The 20,798-nt window shown below is 37.1% G+C and overlaps 1 protein-coding gene across 1 annotated transcript; it reads right to left on the bottom strand.

Moving 5' to 3' along the window:
- Positions 1-1,516: 1,516 nt before the first annotated feature.
- On the bottom strand, positions 1,517-9,811 carry LOC103769369 (protein FAM184A-like). Its single transcript, XM_008936561.1, has 5 exons — positions 8,963-9,811; positions 8,642-8,777; positions 5,453-5,634; positions 4,681-4,878; positions 1,517-1,855 (listed from the first exon to the last, which is right to left on the bottom strand). Exons 1-5 carry the CDS (start codon positions 9,671-9,673, stop codon positions 1,688-1,690), a joined length of 1,395 nt encoding a protein of 464 aa, XP_008934809.1. The 5' UTR covers positions 9,674-9,811; the 3' UTR covers positions 1,517-1,687.
- Positions 9,812-20,798: the final 10,987 nt, after the last annotated feature.

Genomic DNA, 20,798 nt, shown 5'->3' with positions numbered 1-20,798 from the left:
ATTCATCCTGTTTGTTGCCCCAGCTGCTGTTTTCTGAATTCAGTGTGGTGATGAATTTTCCAAGCCTAAACTTGATTGCAGTTAGACAACGAAAACTCATTCTTAAAACATTTGAAGTGATTTCCTCCAAAGAAGGAGCAAGTTTATTCCTCATGAACCCAAAAAATGTAACAAACAGTAGCTAAATTAAAACTTAGTGTTGAATGACAATAGAACAACACTTGTGCTTTCCTCACACCCAATCCAGCAACAAAAGTTAATATACCACAGAGAAGTCAAAGCTATAAAGAAAGAAACTTTCTGCAATTTTGAGAGAAAAAATGAACCTATGTATGATTTTGTTAACATATATAACAGATATATCACATATTTATGAATCTGAATGTAGTTAGGGACACTGTGAAGAGAGCAAGAGCAGCTCCAGCTTCAATCTGCATATTCTCCAAGGTCTGAAGTACCAACAACAGCATCCACAACTCTCATCAAGAAGCACAGGCTCCTGTTTAACAGCTACTCATGACTGACTGATCAGCAGTGCTGCTGAGCTCTAAAGATGGTAGGTTTTACTCCTCCCATAGTATTACCTGGCATGTATATACAGATGTATACATACAAATACCTGGTACGTACTGCTCTGAAAGTATATAAAAATATATTGAAGATGTCAATATATACATTCTGAATACTTTAATATATAATAATACAAACATTACCATGTATATTAACATAGCAATATACTGATGTATTAATTAATAACATATCAATATAATATTTTAACATACAAGAACATATACTATAATATATAAATAACAACATATTATTTAATATAGACTTCCAGAAGGGCAACCTCTCTCTTTTATTGAAAACAAGCAGTTTTGTTCTGAAGCAAGTTTAACATCTGTGCAAATTACAAGCCGCCAGGATTAGACAAACATCTGCCACCTCCAGAACTGGGATGGTATAGAAAAATGGTAATGAAAAGTACCACTATAGAAAAGTACTTAAAATTCACGCTTAAGTCTGTCTTAAAGCACACATTGAAATCGTATGTACGGCCTACTGAACAATGAACCTGACAAATCATTTTCTTGAAACAAGGCAAAAGATTCAGACAAAAATGGATAGATGTTTTTGATATTGGTAAGAATATATTTCTAATTTTAAAATATTATATTGTGAAAAAGTGATGATTCCAAACTCAAAAAATTAAAACTGTATTGTGATATAATGTGTTTAAAGTTGATTGTGCATATCAAAATATTGCAATTTATTTGTTTCTTACTATTAATATCTCATGTCATCTTTTGATGAAAAGATATGAAGATCATCTGCAAGTCAGAAAGCTGACCAGAATTTACAATGTGTTAATTATAAATAAGTATGGGTTTAAACATAGTTTATTTTCCCTCTGTCTCCTGATGTATTTTGTTTAGAGGTCTGTGTACCTAATGAGAAAATAAGCAGAGTTAAACAAAGAAAGGCTGTTTACATCAACTGTTTTGTACCTCGATCTCTATTCCTTTGTTAATTTTGTAAACAACTATAAAAATCAGTGCCCAGAAACAGTCCTGTAACTTATGTTTGAAGAATACTCCAATTTAAACAGATATAAGGCATTTAGAGTGAGCATTGAGTCCTAGCTCTGTACTGAACTCTAAGCACAAGATGATTGTTGATGAAATGTGGTCTAGTGCACACGACCATTAGCTAATACAATTAAGTTAACTCCTACCTCCTGATTGGCAGATGTCAGTTTTGTCGTCAGCTCTTCCTTCATGTTTTCCAGCTGCTGTCGAAGCTGATTCTTATCATCCTCCAAATGCAGTTTCTCCTTCTCAAACTGCTGCTCCAACTCCTTCAGAAATGAGAAAGATAGAAGAAATATTAAATACTTGCCATAAGGTCATCACAAACTACAAATGAAAACTATTCCTCCTGGCATAAATATTCCTGATCTCAGCCAAGAATTCTCTTTTCCTCAAAGTGTTAAAACAGGAACATTTAATTTCTTTTACAGTGGATGCCTTAATTTTTCAACCTTCTTATTTGACATCCTTGATTAATCACAAAATAAACAGGACTTTCTTCTCAGTTACAAGTTTCACTTTGCACTTAATTATCAAAATCATTAAAACTGTACCTACTTTCACAGTTTTTCAATCCAAATTGACAGCAGAAGTTTTCACTTTTGTATAAAATTACACTGATAACACTCTTATCCTTCAGCCTTTCCCCATTGAACTCCTACACATAATCCCCACAGAAAACAGTAAACCCTAAAATCCAGGCTGACCTTTGGGATGCTTTCAGGCTGTTACAATAAACAAAAAAGCCCCACACCATATCTATGAAATTTATGTAGAACCAAACGAAATCAACAATTAGTCTTCAAGTTCAACTATAGGGAAAAAATCAAATAACACCTCTGTTTTTAGTCAATCTCTGAAACAGCCAAATTCTGAAAACAACTCTATTGGATGAATTGTTGTTGTGGTTTGAGGCTTGGAATGGGGGTGTGACCTTCCAGCAACTGGGAGGACCCCTGGTGGGGTTGAAACCATTGTATTCCCTCCCCTTCCCACACACACTCTGATAAGAGGCAGGGAGTGGTTTCTAATATCACTCCTGCCTTGGAGCTCGGAGAGGGAGGTTGTCCTTTCACTTCATGGGACCCTGCAACCATTTCTGAGGGTTTTGTATATTTTATTTTTTGTACTTTTCCCCAAATCTTTGTATATATTATTTTCCTTACCTCCCTTTTTCGTTTTCTGTTCCTTGTTAAACAATATACTTCATTTTTTTTCCAAAGTGTCTCTCTCTCTCTCTCTCTCTCTCTCTCTCTCTCTCAGGGGGGGGAAGAGGCGAGTACATAGTTCTGTTCCGTGTGGGTCCTGCCCTGAACCTGTTTTTACACGGAACCAGGACAATTGTATTTCGCTAACACAAGCCTATGTTCTAAATGTATCTGGTAAACTTTTTTTTTTTTTTTTTTTTTTTTTAAGAAAAAACATAAGTTTATGCTTCAGCTTTATTAATATTCATAACATCTTTTCAGAAGAACAATTTCTGTCACATAATACTTGACACGAAACAAGCTGAAATTAAAAGCTTTGTTATTATATTTCAGTAGAATATACTACATCATTTATTATACCACAAAGTATTCTTGAAGAAAATACAGGTTGCCAAGGAAGCTGCTCCAGAGCCAGGTAACACCAGACTCCAAGGTTTTCTGTATGCAGCTACAGAGGCTCCTTTATTAACTCCCTCCTAGGGGTGCAGCTGCAGTGCAAGGCTTAGCATCAACTCATGAGGCTCAGATAGCTGAGAAATCAATAATGTCTCAGAAAACAGCTATAAAAATACACAGACCAGAGCCATGCATGAAACAAAGTACAACTGCAGGCATTGCTAAGATTGTGGAGACAAGGAGAGTTAAGCGCTCAAGAACTCACAAAAAAAGCTGTCATTAAAAAGTAAAAAAAATAAGAAAAACCAGGGAGCTGGAAGACAGCAACTTAGTGTCATTGAGCTCATTCCCAGAAGCAACAAAAGCCAATCTTTCCTCATGAAAAAACAGAGACTCCTCTGGTATTTTGCTGTGGGTGGTAAGGAAATGAAACTTAGTGGCTTGTTAGCTCTAGCACTCCATTAGGGCGTGCAATAGCCAACAAATAATTTGTGTATTAACTGCTTGCGCAATCTCTTTGTTCATGGCACAAGTCAGACAGTGACAAAACAGAGGGTTACACTTTCTAGAACATGTTGCTGTACAACATAAGTGAACAAGGGCTCGTTTTCTTCATTGGGCCCAGCTCGACCACCACGTGGGACAAAAGATGCTTGCTAAAGGAGACTCGCTCAAGTTTTCTTGTTTGCAGTGTGAAATGTGCTGGCTGCAAAATTTCACTAGTGCTACTCAGACCCTATTCTGATAACCGAGCAATTAGCTCTTTTATGATACTTGTCAGTCCATCTGTGCAGCACTGCAAAGTTACTAGCAGCTCTATTTTCATAAGCCTCCTAGGAACTGATGCCATTTTTACAGCTCATTTTAGAGATGCAAGAATTGAAGCAAAGCCATTTAAGCCATTTCTTGAGTCCTATTCTCACTCTTTAGATTCTCCTCTGTGCCATTATTTCCAAACCCCAGATGCCTTTCAGTCTTCCAGTAAATCCTCACGTCCTCTGTCCCAAGGCTCCTTGTACCATGCTTCTTCCTCACACTAAGTTCAGCTATTCTCTGCATTTGAAACTCTTTCTTCCTTTAACTACTCAAACACAATATGTACTTACAGAGACAGGTTTGACCAAGAAGACAAGTACAATGACTAAGATTTACTGAGATCTTGATCCTGACATCTTTTGATTGCTAAAATCAAGTTTCACATTTCTCACATTTATCGAGCTGTTCCCTATTTTAGCTAATTTAATGATTAAAAAACATTTTGATATCCCTTTGTTTTATACTTAACATTAATTTAAATAACAAACAAAAGAGAACAAATGAAAAGGAATCCCACATCTTACCAAACAAAAATATTCCTAGAAACCCTTAAGAGACATTGCTTTAATAATAGGCATGTTTAAATGCCATACAAAAAATGCATGCAGTACAAATTTAAACTCTACTATTTGCTTTTTGTAATATGTTTGATTATAAAGAAAACACAAACCTACCATCTGCAGCTTTTTCTTATCCTTATTAGCATTAGTGTGTGCAGCCTCAATTGCAGTATGGTGTTTCCAAGCCAATTCTTCTAATGTCTTGGAATGAGCCTCCTTCAACTGTGCAGCCTCTCCTTCCAGTCTCGCTTGCAATTTAACCAGCTCCTTCTCATAATATTCACGTTGTGTCTCCCTTGCTTCATTTACTTTCTACAAGAGGCAGAGAAAAATAAAGTTACTTCTGTCAAACAGTAAAATCCAGACAGGAGGAGAAAAAACAAAAAAAACAAACCCATTAATGCACTAACTGAATAACTCAATCAAAAAGGCAGTTTCAATATATCCATGCAAACTCCTATAGTCATATAAAAATCAAATATTTAATCTGGGAAAACAGCAGTTGGTTATCAAGCCTATAGATAATTTCAGTTCAGGATTTTTAAAGTTGTTCAGCACATTTTCAGAGAACAGATTTTTAATTTTTTTTACTTTTCTCCTTACTGAGACACTTGATACGAAGCATCCACATGTTGGGTCATAAATTAAATGAAATTGTTAAAAGATGTCCAAAGCAGTCCGATCATCATCTAACCTGACTTCCCTCTATTCTCACTTTACACTCTACATTAGTAATGGCATGTTGCTACATGAGATATACTCAGAACATACTATTACTAGTCCTAGTCCAGTCATATCAAACAAGTATTAAATCAATCAAGTTTTTTTTTTCTGAGAATTCCAAGTGATTTGTTTTTATTCAACTAAAGCAAATAAACTGTTTAACCTTTTCCAAGGCCAGAATTTGCTGCCTTTGTCGCTCATCCAGACTTTGTGTTTTGCTTTGTAGTAAGTTCCTTTCCTCTTCCAGTTGGGACAGTTTTTCTTTTAACCTAGATTTTTCCGATTCCAAATCTCTGATTGTAACTTCTTGAGTCATTTGAGTAGCTTGAAGCATTCCAATGTGACCTAGAAACAAAACAACTTTTTAATACCTCACAGCATTGATTTCACATAACTGAAGTACACATTCCTACTTCAGTGATTCCTAGATGTACAACTCTAGCAAAACCTTTGATATGGATCTCCACCACCTTCACTGCAGTTCGTACCTTCCCCTCCACTTCTCCCTTTTTATTTTATTGTAAAATGTCCAACAACAGTAGAGTGCTTGCTGATGGAATGCCTTTAGTTTCCATTTTCCTGCTTCAAACTTGCATATTGACTCCAAGAGAAAGCAGAGGTAGGCAACAGTATGAACATGGACAGTCTACCTTGAAGAATGTGCCCCACCTAAACCCACACATTTTTACCCCGCAGTAAGTCACACAACAGAACACAGAACACTGAAGTTTAATAGTAAAGTTATTATTTATTCAAACTCCTAATTTATCCAGCATGCTAGGTATAGCAGCTAAAGCTATGTAAGACTTCTGGCATTATGTTTTGTTTATTTTGCTATAGGGATATGACTAAAAGATGTAACAGAATGCAATTCTGACAATAAGAAAGTACAACCTAAATCCTTGCAGATTAGAGGCTTGCTTTTAATTTCATATACATGTATTTAAAAAAAAAACAAAAAACAAAGCTAGACAGCATAATCATTTGTCCATCACATCAACAGTGGAAAAAGATTTATGACTGCAGAAATTTTTGCCCTTGTTCTTCTGAATTCATATTTGTATTACTGAAAAGACTATTACGGGATAACTGACTAATGCAAAGAAACCCCTGTTATTCTGGGAAATGCTCAGGAGGGACAGAAGACTATTCTGGAAAAGAGAAGGTTGCTCCTAGGTTTGTTGAACTGAAAGACAAGAGAAGGGATATTCTCCCATTATTTCAGCATCTCTGTAGAACCATCATGAAGTCAGACCTAAGCTGACGTACCATGTTGGAATGGCTCCTTTTGCTAGAAACACCCTACTACCCCTTTCATGAATTGCATGACCTAGGCATGTTGAAAATACACCTCTTAAAGATTAGCATATTCTTATTTTCTTAGCATATGCTTATTTTATTGTAAGCACACAAACACACTGATCTAAAGCTTTTGTCCTAGCAATAGTGACACACACTAGAGGTTTCCCATCCCTCATGCTCTACACAGAAGGCATGAAACAGTAGTTTCCTTTCAAGTTTGAAATCTCAGGATAAATGGAAGTATATATTAATTTTTCGTAATAAACTTAATACAGTATTCTGAAATTACAATATAGTGAGTAAATATTTTGCATTGTAATTATGAGAATTTAGTTTCTTTGGGGCAGTATTTTTGTCTTCCAAGTGTGACCTGAAATTCAAAGGAGATGGCAGTGGGCCAGTGTCAGAAACCATTTCCAAACAGGCTGGTAATCAATTATACCACACCGTAATGACTTGGTGGCACGACTGTAAACAGGGGTCCTGGTTCTTTTTGCACAGTGGGATGCAGTAAAGCAAAGATGTACTACAGACAGTGACAATTGGCTCAGCAGCAGCATAGACACACTGGAATTTCTGGTAAAGCTGAAAGCCTCCCATGCCAGAGGAGACCAGTGCTGTACTCATAGCATAGCTGACTCCATGCCATCAATACTACTGAAAAACACAATGAATATTTAAGTTTGTTTCAAATAAATCTGGGGTTAGCTGCTGAACCCTTTCCCATGCTTCTGCCTAGGGAACAGAACAACAGTGAAGGACTGTATGGGAACAGTTGGGTTTTCTTCCCCTCCCAACAGTCTAAGGTCATGGATAATTTGTGAGTGCCTCAAATGCAACTCTTTGAAGGGTCAGATTGATGATTCATGGTGTTCTTCACAAGAAGCCCATTCCCTTTAACTATTTACATGTAGTAGGACCTTGCAGTCTTGGGTCCCTGCTGGCCTCTATATTATCCAAACATATACCCTAGACTATTCCCAGCCTTTACCTTAGCTAGCTCATCTATGCCACTTGTCCCCACTGTGAAGCTCCCAGGCAGCAGACACACTCAGTCCATCTGTAGGAACTGCTTAGTTATTTAAAGGACAAAAATAAAGCCTTGATCACGTCACATTCACATACACAGTTTGAGGGCTATGCCACATGTAGCCATCTGTAATAGTAAACTATTAGAGTAATAGTAAGTATAGTGTTATTTATAGTATATAAAATAAACAGTAAACTATTACAGCATTAGCAAGTGAATGCTGTGAAGTATTTTCTGGCCCTAAGGCAGACTGGCACAGTCTGGCAACATCCCAGACATCAAACCAAGGTGATCTTATCAAAACTGACTTTTGGGAAGGGCCTCTGGGCTTGTGCTAACTTGTGTGGAAAATAATTGGGTGCTTCTACGAGTGGTCTAGTTGAACAAGGCCACAGATAAGGCAGTGCTTATTTTTAGCCTACAATCCCACCTACAGTATAGTTAACCAAGTTCAAGTACTTGGGCCCATGCCCTAGCACTAAGTGGTTTTGTAGAGAGACAACACCAATAAGCAGAAACACACGTGTACAGGAAAATCTTAAACCATTTTTCATGCCTCTCCATAGGCTAATGAGCACAGAGAAGTCAAGAAAACAGCTACAAAGAAAACCCTAACAGATCCATTAACCAATAAGCTGTGAGTCTTCTGACAGTAGGTGCATAGGAAAGTACTGCAGTCTCAGCAAGAAGACAATGCAACTGAAGAAGGATGGAGGAACAGGGAATAGACAGAGAACAGATAGGTACACGGCAGAAGCATTCTGTACAAGTGTGGTTAAGGCAGGAAATTCCAAGGCCTAGAAGATGCGTACATGCTGTATTAAGCAGCACATATGAAAAAACAGGTACACAAAAAAAAGTCTTAAGTACAATGCATGCGATATAAAAACAGGTTTGAAAAAAAGAAAAAAGTGTCAGAAATCCCTACAGACATCAAGCCTGCATGAAGTTAACAGAAAAAGAAAAGGCTAGAATAAACAGGTAAGGTTAATTTCCAGATTAAGTTACTGACATACATACTGGCTTTGAGAACAAGATCAGTGGCCTGCTGCTGTAAGCGCTCTCTAGCAGCTGCTAGCTCACTTTCCACTTCTTTATGTTTGCTTAACAATGACATCTCCTCCTCCTTCACATCATCTAGCTGTTTCTGAAGAACCTAGAAGAAGCACAGTGTAATGCCTGTAATCATTATACACTATCATGTTCATAATTAAATAAGGATTAGATTAAAATAATAAGTTTACATGTTCTAATCACCTCATTCTACCTGCCTCACAGAAAGACAGACTAAATACAGAAAGAAAACTCAAAGTCTTGGGAACAACATATCATTGGTCTCACCTGAACATTGTTTTCTGCTGTACCAAGGGCCACCTGAAGTTTCTGGCATTTTTCCCGTAGACTGGCAGCTTCATCCTGGACCATTTGCAGTTCAGTTTTAAGCTTTCCCAGATTCTTCCGTAAAATACTTTCTTGGTTTTGAAATTCTTTTCTTAGCTCTGCTTCTTTTTCTTTGCATGCATGCAGACTTTCTGCTGTAAAAAGCTGAGATCTTTTCAAAGAATCAAGTTCATGTTCATAGAAGGACTGTGCTTTGCTGAGTTTGCTTTCGTAGTCCTCAATCAGTTTTTTCCTTTCCAGCCTTAACTCTTCAACTTTACTGTTCAAGTCTTCCAGCTCTAGTCTATGCAACTCCTCTAGCTTTTCTTGCCCCTTACTTAAAGTAGCATTCTGACTCTGTTGAGTCTTCAGAAGTTCCTGAATCTCAAGCCTATGGGCAGCTCTCAAGTCCTCCAGAGCTGTACGCTTGTCCTTCTCATACTGCACTTGCAACTGTATGAAACTTCGTAACCTTTCCTCGAATTTCTTTCTGATCTCTTCTACTTCTCTTGACATGGTCACTACACGTTGGACATGCTGAGCTTCTGCACAAAGCTGCATATCTTCAACTCTACCCTTGTATGCTTCAAATTCTGTCAAGGCCTGATGTTTCATCTTTTTATGATCTTCCAGTGACTCTTCTAAAACTTGGATCTTTCTCTTGAGATCCATTTCTTCTGCAACTTTACTTTTATACTGCAAGATTTTCTCTCTAGTCTCTGCAAGAATTTGTTGAATTTCTTCTTCATGAGCATCCTTAAGAGCTTGGATAGCAGCTTCATGTTCATCATTTTTCGTGTTCAAAGCATATACTACCTACAGACATGAAATAACACTGAATTACAAAAAAGGCCATCGAGTTATTTGTCAAATCATAAGAAAAATCATCTAGGTGCTCTGAAAGTTACTTTGACATTCTGGCAGGTTTTCATGATACCGATAGGACACCAAATGTCCTTATGAATATGGCTACATATAAGTTGTATTTGTCATTACAATTTTATACACAGTAGAATAGTCTTTTATACTTTTTAACCTGTAATTTTGCTGATAAAGGTTTTGCCTTTATATACATGTTATTGCTGTAAATACTACTGGGGAAAAAAAAAGCACTGAAAAAGAAAACTATTTAGACAAATTAAAAGCATAGCCTAAAAAGAAATCTGAACAGAGAATAAAAGAGTATTACACAGAGCACACATGAAACATGAAATAAAATTTGAATAGAAGTCAAATCTCAGACTCCTCCTTTCAAATAATAACTGTTCTCAAATATTTAATTTTAGAAACACCTACAATGTCAACATTAGTTGCTCTGGTTTGTCGGCTTGATACTCGCCCAGACAGAATTTCTTTCTTGACAGCTTATCTAGTAGGCTTCCTATGTAGTTGGATCTCCCAAGGTCTGAGGTCCATTATTACATAAGCTCACCAACTCTCCAGCTAATAATTCAGCAGAACAGAAAAGTAGCAAGCAGGGCAGCCAACCATTTGGTAAGCCCAGGGAGCTATAAAGCAGCTCAAGTTAGCTGTGAAAGCAGAAAAGCTACATAACTTTCAGCCACAGTTTTAAAAGAACCAGGTACATCCTATGGGATGTTTCAATTGCACCACAACATGGTAGGTTGCCTTTTTGGTTTTTATCACTAATATAGAGGTATGGATAAGCATGTGTGTATGAACACATATAATGTATATATCACTGAATAAATACTCATGCAGTACATAGATTTAATAAAATACTTTGTACTCCAAGAACTCCAGCAAATCCCCACACTTCCCAGGTATGTTATAGGCAACAGAACTATAACCACATCTGAACAGGAAAACAGTCTCCTAATTAGAGTATTTTGTGTATCTTAAAAATGAAGAAGAAACAACAAAAATGGACAACAAAGAAGCAGCAGAAAATTTAGAAAAAAAGTTGCCCTTTCAAGATTTTTATGTGTATGGGGACAGAACATGATCCCGTTAGCATTCAACCAGGCAACAGAGGAAGACTGCACTGACTTCATCTCAGGGCCAGAAAATACAAAGAAATGCTCTTTTTAACAGAAGCTCAGACACTGCATTCTAAATTTTATTGTCTGAAATAATGAGCACCTACCATTCTGTTACCTGTTCCAAAAATTTAAAAAAGGGTAAGCTTTAGATTAAAAATATTATTTCCATTGTTTCAGAAAAAAAAAACAAAACTAAACAGTCTCACTCATCTTTGTATAGTAAGGAGATAATTAAAAAATGCCCTTCACCCAAGACCTCAACCTTTTATATCCCCATGGTCTTTGGTGATGACAACAGTAACTTCTGATACAAAGCTTTCTCCTCCCTCCTGTCAACAACATACAGTCTTGAACATATCAACAAGATTTACATACTCAACATCCATACTCTTCAACATACATACTCGTGAATCCCAAAGGTTATTTTCCCTGTCGTTTAAATGGTGTTTAACTCAACTCCTTTGTTCATATCAGAAATGGTTTGAAAACTGATATTCCTATTTTACTTTTTTTTAAGACATACATGTAGTATCTTGCATGAAGATTTTTGGTTAGAGAAGCTAAACAACATAGTTAAAAAGACATTATGAAAAAAAATCTCACGCATGATCATCAGGTTATTATAGTAAGTATCTGCAGAACACTAGTTCAAATCCCATGCTCAAAACAGCTCTTGACTCCTGTCTTTGTGCATAGAAGTGTCATAACATTTTTCCTCACCTCAGGCAGTGTTCCAGTCTCAGGATAACCAGCATTATAATCTATAATAAGGACTATAAGCACTATAATAAGGAAGTATAAACCATGTAATATTTTCAAGGGTATTGTGATGTGGCAACAGGACCCCCACTGAAAATTCCAAGCAAAAAAAAAAACTTTCAATATGCAATGATGGATTCAGAAAATATCTAAGTTCTCACCATCTACATACTCCAAACAAAAAACCCAAAGAGCATCTACAAATTAAGTAAGCACCAATCAATCCCTAAATGAAGGACATGGGTGTCTTATGGAAAAATGTATAAATGAAACAGAAATGCATGCAACTGAATCACAACATATGTTCTTCAGCCACTTGAATTCCAGCTCTATCGAAATTACCCTATTATAAATCCCACTATTTTTAAAGTAATGGAATGGCTATATTAGAATATATAAATGAGAATTTGGTGTACTGTATTAGCATATGAATGTAGAAGAGAAAAAGTCTGTACTAACTGAAGCAAAAGCAACCTAACAGCATTTCAATGAAGTAAAAGTAGAAACTGAAATACATTGGAACAAATTAATACATCTGAAGTTGTAGCTAAAGTAAATAGCTCTTGCTAAAAAAAAAAAGAAAACTGAAAGGCAGGAAGGCTGCAAAAGTTGGAGGCGGGAAAATAAAACAAATTATGTGTACCCTAGTCTTAAATCAGAGGATGAGCAATTTCCTAAGCACGCCTGTAAATGCTTTTAAAAGTACTTGTAGATTTTTCAGTGCAACTATATATTACTAAGAAGCATAAACTTCTCATTTGAGTAATCCATGTTTTTTTCCAGCTCCATTCTAAATGCATCATACATGCTGCAGTTCTTATCAGATGACAGGAAAAAATTTAATCATGCTTTACTGTATTTTCAGTTAGCATATCATTCCAGAGGTACAGGCAGAACCATACTATCTCCACGAATACTGAGACTGCCAGCTAAAGGCTTTAATACTTTTTATAAAAAACAGTAACATAATTATTTATTATCAGGAACCTACTGAAGCACTGTGTGCCTTGGTCTGAAGAACAACAGAGTAAGTTAGCAACAATAACAATAATAACTTTTTTTATGTCAATAATTGAGTTTTGGAATGTTCAGTCACATTCTGTGTGGTATGGTTAAGTAAGACTGTTGCTGCATTAGTGTTGGTGTCTTGAACTGCATGGAATACAAACAACCACCAGCGTTCAACACTGTTTGTGGCTGAAAGACCCAAGTTTTACTGTTCAGCTGAGAAATATTTTTGACTCCAAACCAGATGTTATGGCTTGGAGAGCTGACCAATTCTTGCATGGTCAGCTGTACTTGGTAATCTGTTCCTGCCAGTAATTTAGTCACACTGGAATGTTTTTCTAATTAAACATGTGTAATTGACCTTAATACTAATATTAAGTGCCAAATATATTTTGCAGCACAGAAGGATCTGCAAAAATGTGTGTGGTTCATTCTCTAATTTTACATGGAAGCAGAAACTGACAGCTATGAGAAAAAACAAACAAAATACACACTACTACACATTACACAAATATGTGTAATATTATGTTTCTGGTAAAGCTTCATTTTGGACTTTACACGTAGGTCCCTGGATCAGAGCACTGTACTCAGCCCAGTTCAGGTGCAGTGTCTTGTTCACAGTGCTGCTGGGGCACCGATGCCTCTGAGCACTGGTGCTGTCCTTCCCTGCCAGTCTGAAACACTAGTCTCCTGAGACGTCCCAAGACTTTGCCAGTGCTGCACACCTCCTGAATGCACTACACAACCACAGTGCCAGCAAGGAACTGCTCCTGCGTTACCCACTGGGGATTTGGAACACGCGGACCAATGAGCCTGAGCTACTCTTGCAGTCTGTGGGGAGATAAGAACTGCTAGGTGCAGAAGGCTCTACCAGGAAACTGTTACGAGGGTTTTCTGAAGATAAGTCAAATCCCACAGATACAGCTGGATGCAAATAGAAACATTTACCCTGAAACATTGACAAGAAACAACAAAAAAACACCAGGCATTATTATGAATTTATTTTATGTAGAAATGTATCCTCTGCTACAGTCCATAATGATCATACTTTTGTTACAGTGGGTATTGCATTAATTTTTCCCCTTTTCTTCCTGTTGTTCAAATAATGCCAAACAATAACAAGTATGCTATATTTATGCATTTAATATGTACATATTATGATCAATGAAAGGTCAGTCTAAGACAAAATAACCAATTTAAACCCCAGAAAAAAAATACTGGTTTTACTGGACAAATTTCTGCTCCTTAGTATGTTACAAAAATGTAATAACACAGGAAATACTTTGAAGTTATTTAAAACAGTCTTTCAAAAAAGCTATTCACAGCCACAGATTACATTTTTACAAATGCATTACTACGTACAAAGCAGACAGTTACAACATAGCATTTTATTCCATCTCATGCATTGTTATCCAGATAGTGCACACCACAAGATAATATAGGAATATTTTTTCATGTAATAATCACTGAAATTGTATTTTTTAATACGACTTTTTTTTCGCTTAAATTGTAATCAAGAGACAATGCTGCTCAGAGCATTTAATGGGGAAACCCAAGTTTCTACAACCCAAGTTGCTACACTAGAAACCTCCCTTTAAACAGATGTATTATGTATACAAAAAAAAATATCCCAACCCCAAAAGTTATGTATGGTCATCTCTTTTTTTCATCTTTTTTTTTTTTTTTAAAATCCCTTCATCTAAACACACCTTTTGTTCCCTTATGCAAAATACTGCAAATACAGATGCTTTGCCAATCCAGTCCTTTGCACTGTAGGCAACACAACAGAAACAAGCCTAGAACTTTAGGCCAGAATTCCTTGGACATCAGAGAAGAGGTGGAAGGCTGGCCCATGTTCATCAGCTATCTGGTTCACTGCAAGTCTTCTTAGGCGCCTGAGCCACTGAGGGACACAGCACGATGAGGAGGGAAGAGACAAGTATTGTCTGCAGCTGTAGTGTCCCCTGCCAATACCATCTCTCCAGGAAAGCTGGTCTGACAACACCAGCCTGCCTTTGAAAATTAAAAAAAAAAAAAAAAAAAAAGGACTTCAACAGAAAGCTTTCTATGAAAATATCTTTTAGCTGTTCAACAGTCTTCATGCATGAGCTCAACTTAGGCATAATATTTAATACTTTATTCCTTTAGAAACTCTGAAGACAAATACTAAATTATTTTTCTTACAGAAACAAGCTTCCCAGTGTGATCTGTTTACAGTTAACGTAGAATGACACTATCAAGTCCAGCATAATTTATATCCAGGAACAGAAATTAACAGATTTCCACTTCTACCTAACATTCCCTCCTTGAATGAAGACAAACAACAATCATATTTCACTCTCACACCTGTTGCTAAATATTTACGCTTAATTTTCTATAAAAGTCTTGATAAGTCAGAGGACAGACACTTTTTACTAACATCTAAGTGGATAATTTAACAGGGGAAAAATATATTTATTTTGCACTTTGAAGTTTCTTGATGTTCAATTCCATACACATAAGGCATAAAGCCTCACAGGAGCACGTCGATCTAAAGACAGTTTTCTCACGCTCTTCAACACATGCTCCTAAAGCACGTGTAGTCTGATGTGCCGATAACACATTTCTGCTTTCTGAACTGCCAAACACAGATCAATATCACATTAACTACTTGACTTATAATCATTCCCGTTTTATTTGTGTATGACGCACACTGAAATATCACCTCTTAAGTATTTGCCTGAAAATTCCACTGGCTGAAGAGATCCGCTTGCATTTACAACTCAGCATATTTAGAAATGATTACAGGGCCTATATACTAAAGTTTAATTATCAGAAAAAGGCATTTCACATTCCAATTAATTGTGGGGTAGGAGATGTCCTCATCTGAAGAACAGACAAAGATCATGTCTCAGCACATGAACACAATGGCTAGTGTGCCAACTTTGATCACTCACTGTTGTCTTTCGTTATTTCTCCTAGAGGGGAACCAGACAACATATGAGAGGCTTTCTGAGAGCTCATCAGGAGCTTTATATTACAATACACTATCTTGGAAATATGCACTTTGTCCCCATCCAGGAAGAGAAAGAGCCATTAACAAGCCAACCAGGTAAAGGAAATCAAAAGCATGCCAGCAGGTAAATCTACAGCTGTAGAGGACTCCACAGTCAAAGATTCAACAAAAGGAGCCCCATTACCTGCACTGCATTTTATTGACCCACTTGCTGAGCAACAATGGGAATGTGGAGTTCACAAGTTCAGAAGCCAGGCAGTCTGCTGCCAGGAGTCACAAATGGTTTAAAAATCAGGTATCTGGGCCAGGACACAAAAACCATGCTACCTTCCAACAGATTTTAGCAACCACAAGTGAACTGAGAAAGAGTTCACCCACTACAACCAGCAGAATGGGCAATTGGGCTATGTTGCTCCTTCTGCTCTAGCAGCCAGGTGTCTCCAAGACCAGATCTCACCAGTGGAACACTACCTCAAGGGAACAAATGGGGATTTGACATGAGACTTTAGTACATATGTGGAGCTGACAAACACTTGGAGGAAACTCTATGCTATTCAGTAGAGCAAAGTCTTTGACTGCATGTGTGGGGTCCACTGCAGATGGCATCCTCATGTGGTTAGTAGAAATTCCATTTTTTTTTTTTTCCTTATATGGCTATCCTTGGATGTGCTGCAGAAAATGGACAAGTGGGGCATTTTCCCCATCCTACTAAATTACAATGGAGCAAAGGAATTTGTACCAGTGATGAATTAAGGCAAGCCAGATAAGATAAGCATACCCAGGCTTCTGAGGAAGAAAAAAATAGAGGAAATAAGGGCATAAAATATTTATCACATTACAGGACCCCCCAGTCTACATTTTTCTTTCCAGAAAATGAGGAAGCAATTATAGACGACATAAGATGTTTGATGAAAGGAAAAATTACTTGCCAATATGCAATTTAGATTGTCAGTTTGAGGGACAGGTGAAGTTATTCCTGCAAAGACATGGAGAACACAGAGCAGGAAAAAAGAGATTAAATATTAGCTACAATACACAGGCTTTATATCCTGAAAACTATTCTAATTGACATTTTCATAGCAAAGTTACTTAGAAAACAAGTAAGCAACTTAAACACTAATGAAATACAAGTGTATTTATAAAGATTTTTAAAAGAATCAGGCCTGGCTAAAGCAACACAGAAATTATACAATGCTGCACCACCCAAATACAAGCTTCGCAGTTATCTTCAGTTGAGGCAAAAATCCAGGTGCAAAGCAAGCAAATGTGATGTAACACAAACAAGAAATACAGATTAAATGGTATGAGCTACTTGAGGATAACAGCATGGGACTATGAGACATGGGTTGGATATTCAATTGAATAACATTAACCAGAGGCTAGAGATAATGTCTAAGACGCTTGTTAAAGAACGCTGCAGATGGACACCCTGCAGGCCAGCTTCAACTCAGTACTTTTCAGGAGTAAAACATCCCAGAATTATCTGCACTATCTTGAACCAAAATAGTTTTTACAGGAGGAAAAAAGCAAACTTGAAAGCCTTGACAGAAAGATGAGAAGCAGCTGGATAGTGGTAAAGCCCACCTCTTTAGTATAAACAAATCATACAAGACTATTTCCCCAGTTACAGGGGAGAGACATCAACACTAGTGCTTGGTACGACCTGGCATGTAATCCCCACTTGGCTGCTCCATGCCATCTATTTCTGGGAGAAGTGCTCAGCTGTTCTACACTCGCATTGCTGGCTCTAATGGAGTTACATAAGTCTAGTATTCAGCAGTCCAAGTCCATACATTCATATTATGCTGTTCTCAACCACAGCCACGTATTACCTGTATGATGAAGAGAGGTTTAGTTTTGTTAACTGGGTGCAAGTTTGCTTTCTGTGCTAAAGTGTAAATCCAATTTGCAGAATAAGTAAGAATAAAGTTTACCGTAAACTTAAATCTGATTACGGCATCAAAACTATTCACACAATGACAGATCTCAATGCAACCCATGAAGACATTGTGGAATGAGAAAAAAAAAGTATTTTAAAAAAATAAAAGCTTCAAAAGATAGTCAGAATGGGAGCAAATACCAGAAGAAAATAGTCTAAGTGTTTTATAATGTCTCCTGGGAAATCAGTACTTATTTTTTGACTTGGCCAATACCAGCAAATCAAGCTAAGCAGTCCTAAACCACTTAACTTTCTTAACCGATAAGGTGAGCTCTGCCATACAAATGTTATCAAAATAGAGCAGTTCTTTACAATGCTTCTCAGACTATTTCAACAGTGTGTCTTAAAAATGATTTGATTCATCCCATAGCATCAGCATTGTTTCAAAACTACATTACAGAAAAAAAATACAGATGCAACATTTCCATCTACTTTAGACACAGTAAGCTGCTCCTTCACACCTTAATGGTCATTCAAGCCACAGTTAATGAAGGCTGAATTTTTTTTTTCCAGATTTAATCTCATTCAGAAATTTTTCTCCCACCCTCTCTGCATTTGTGTATTTTTTAAAGGAAAGCATACTTTCTAATCCACCACTGCATATTTTTCCCCCCTTTAATTAAGAAAAACCAATTCAACTTCCTCCTTCAAAGAACATCCACATAAGAAAAGGAAAACAGCCTTTTGGTGCAAAATATATGAGCGATAGCATTTAAAAAGTGAGTTTTCTACAGTGGGATCAAATGGCTTAAAGGATAACATACACTGATATTGAAGTGACAAGAGCCTAAAGGATGAATAAAAGTTGAAATTTTCTGCAAAAAAATATTTTGGCAACAAACCTATCTCAGCTCATTCCACTTATTGTCTGAAAGCAAAGCTTAAGTTCCTCCTTTTTGTTCTAAAAATCAATCCCTTTTTTGAAAAGACCACTAAAAAAAATGTTTAACACTCAGTATCACTTATGTCAATACAACTACTTTTATTTGTAGTCTCCCTTTTTTTGCCTAGTTAGCTAAATTACTCTTGAAACACACCTGTATTTTCACCAATTTTATTTTAATCAGAAGGACATATTTAAGCCACAGTTATTAGTACTAGATAGAAAAATAAACTATGACTCAAAATAATCCACAGTATAAAAAATTACTGTCCTGTTTCCTTCAAAATCCGTTTTCCTGTTTTATCATTCAAGCTTTCACTCTAACTCAAGACTAAAAACTTACTCTTAAATCTACCCCACCTTCAAACCTAACCCCCTATTAGCTTTTACCACCTCAAGTGTCATGTTTTTAAACATTGGGTTTTCACTAGACGTTTATGATGAAAAGCTGTCTGGTCATTGACTGGTTTTGGATTTCTCCATATGTGACCTAACCAGAAAGACAGTTTTTAAATAGCTGTGAGTACGTAAGACAAGTTGTCTTGCTTTTTAAAAAAAAAATAATTTTTGTGGAAGTACTCATCAATATTGGGAACCAATGCTAGAAGTAAAAACTTTAACAATTTAGAATGAAAGTTATTTGTTTTTTATTTTATTTGGCAAGGGAGGAGGGAGTAAAGCAGGGTTGCTAGACACAAAAAAAAACCCCATAACTGTGGAAATGTAAAGTAAAATAAAGCATCTCCATTTCTAAAATTACTCTAGGTTTCCAAAACAATATCTCTAAGTGTCATCACCTGAAAACATCACAAGCATTTTTGGATAAATTGTAAATGAAGTTGACACTAAGGAGAGATGATCTCTTTTCCTCTTAGCTTGCTTATAAACCTGAAAGCAAGGCACGGTCAGCATTCTTATCACTTACACACGCTACTCATTCTTACTGATGAGTCCTCAAACGTTGAGCAGATGAAACCATTAGCAAACATTTACTGCATTCCATCTCCCCCAAAGAAACATCCATACTGTGTGACAAGCCAGAGGAAAAAAGTCCCAGTTTCTCTTCCCCATCAAAACAAAGTTCATTTCCACATTCTCTCTAGCTGCAGGTTTCTTCCTCTCAACGCTTGACTTTTGTTTCCTATTTCCTCCAGAACTTCTGCACATTCCACACAGTTCCAGCATCTACTGGTTCCTCAGAGCATAAGAAACCAGTCCAAAATATACCATGCAGCCCTTACAGAGCAAAGAATTCCTCACCAGTGGTTTCAATGGCACACTGTAAAACAAGTCCATTTCTTGGTCATAATTGTCTCTCTACTTTCCAGGCCTGTTTAAGAGAAAGAAAGGCATGGCGTATTCTGTGGTGGGTTAACCCTGGCTGAGCACCAGGCGCACACCAAGCCACTCTACCACCCTCCCCCTTTTCCTCTCTCTCCTCCACAGAGCAAAAGAGGCAAGGGAAAATAAGATGGAAACAAAACCCTTGTGGGTAAAGACAATGGCAGTTTAATCAGAAAGCAAAGCCAAGCAATGCCACACACAGAAGCAAAGGAAAAAATCCCCAAAGATTTATTCTCTACTTCCCATCAGCAGATTATGTCTGGCCCCTTCCTGGAAAGCAGGGCTCCAAAACGTGTAGTGGTTGCTCCGGAGGACCAAGTAGTAGCTCCCTCCCATACCCCATTTTTACTAGCTTTATAGTTGAGCTGACATTACATGGTATGAAGTATCCTTTGGTCAGTTCGGGTCAGCTGTCCTGGTTATGTTCCCCCCAAGCTCCTGCCCCCCCATCCCATTGTGGGGGGAATGTTAGAAAGAGCCTTGGTGCTGTGTGAGCACTGCTCAGGGGCAGTCACAACATGGGTGTTACCAACACCCTTCTGACTCCCAACACAAAAGCTCTGCACCAGGAGGTTGCTATGGGAAAGTCAGCTCAGCCAGACCCAATACAACTTCCAGACAAGCATGAAACAACGCAGGAAAGAATTAGTGAAAAACATGCACTGCAAGACTTCCAGCTTGGTATTTATATCTACAGCATTTTTCACTTTATGAAAGGCCTTAACTACAAATGGTATCTGGAATTTTAATGGTAAATGCTAGTTTTCCAGAATGAAAAAGGAAACTCCAACCAGAAACTTGTTTATTCCTGGAATTTTTAAGAACTGTAGAAGGAAAAATTTATATTAAAATTCTATTAGGAACAA

Source organism: Merops nubicus, unplaced genomic scaffold, assembly GCF_000691845.1.
Source record: "Merops nubicus isolate BGI_N331 unplaced genomic scaffold, ASM69184v1 scaffold14663, whole genome shotgun sequence".
Classification (NCBI taxonomy): domain Eukaryota; kingdom Metazoa; phylum Chordata; class Aves; order Coraciiformes; family Meropidae; genus Merops; species Merops nubicus.
Note: the sequence above shows the minus strand (reverse complement) of the source record. Positions and strands in the feature narration are given on the sequence as shown.

Coding starts and splice junctions, on each gene's coding strand:
- LOC103769369 (XM_008936561.1), bottom strand. CDS start 9,673: ATGGATCTCAAGAGAAAGATCCAAGTTTTAGAAGAGTCACTGGAAGAT. Junction 4,879..5,452: donor AAATTCTGGCCTTGGAAAAG/GTTAAACAGTTT, acceptor TGCCTCTTGTAG/AAAGTAAATGAAGCAAGGGA. Junction 1,856..4,680: donor ATAAGAAAAAGCTGCAGATG/GTAGGTTTGTGT, acceptor TCATTTCTGAAG/GAGTTGGAGCAGCAGTTTGA.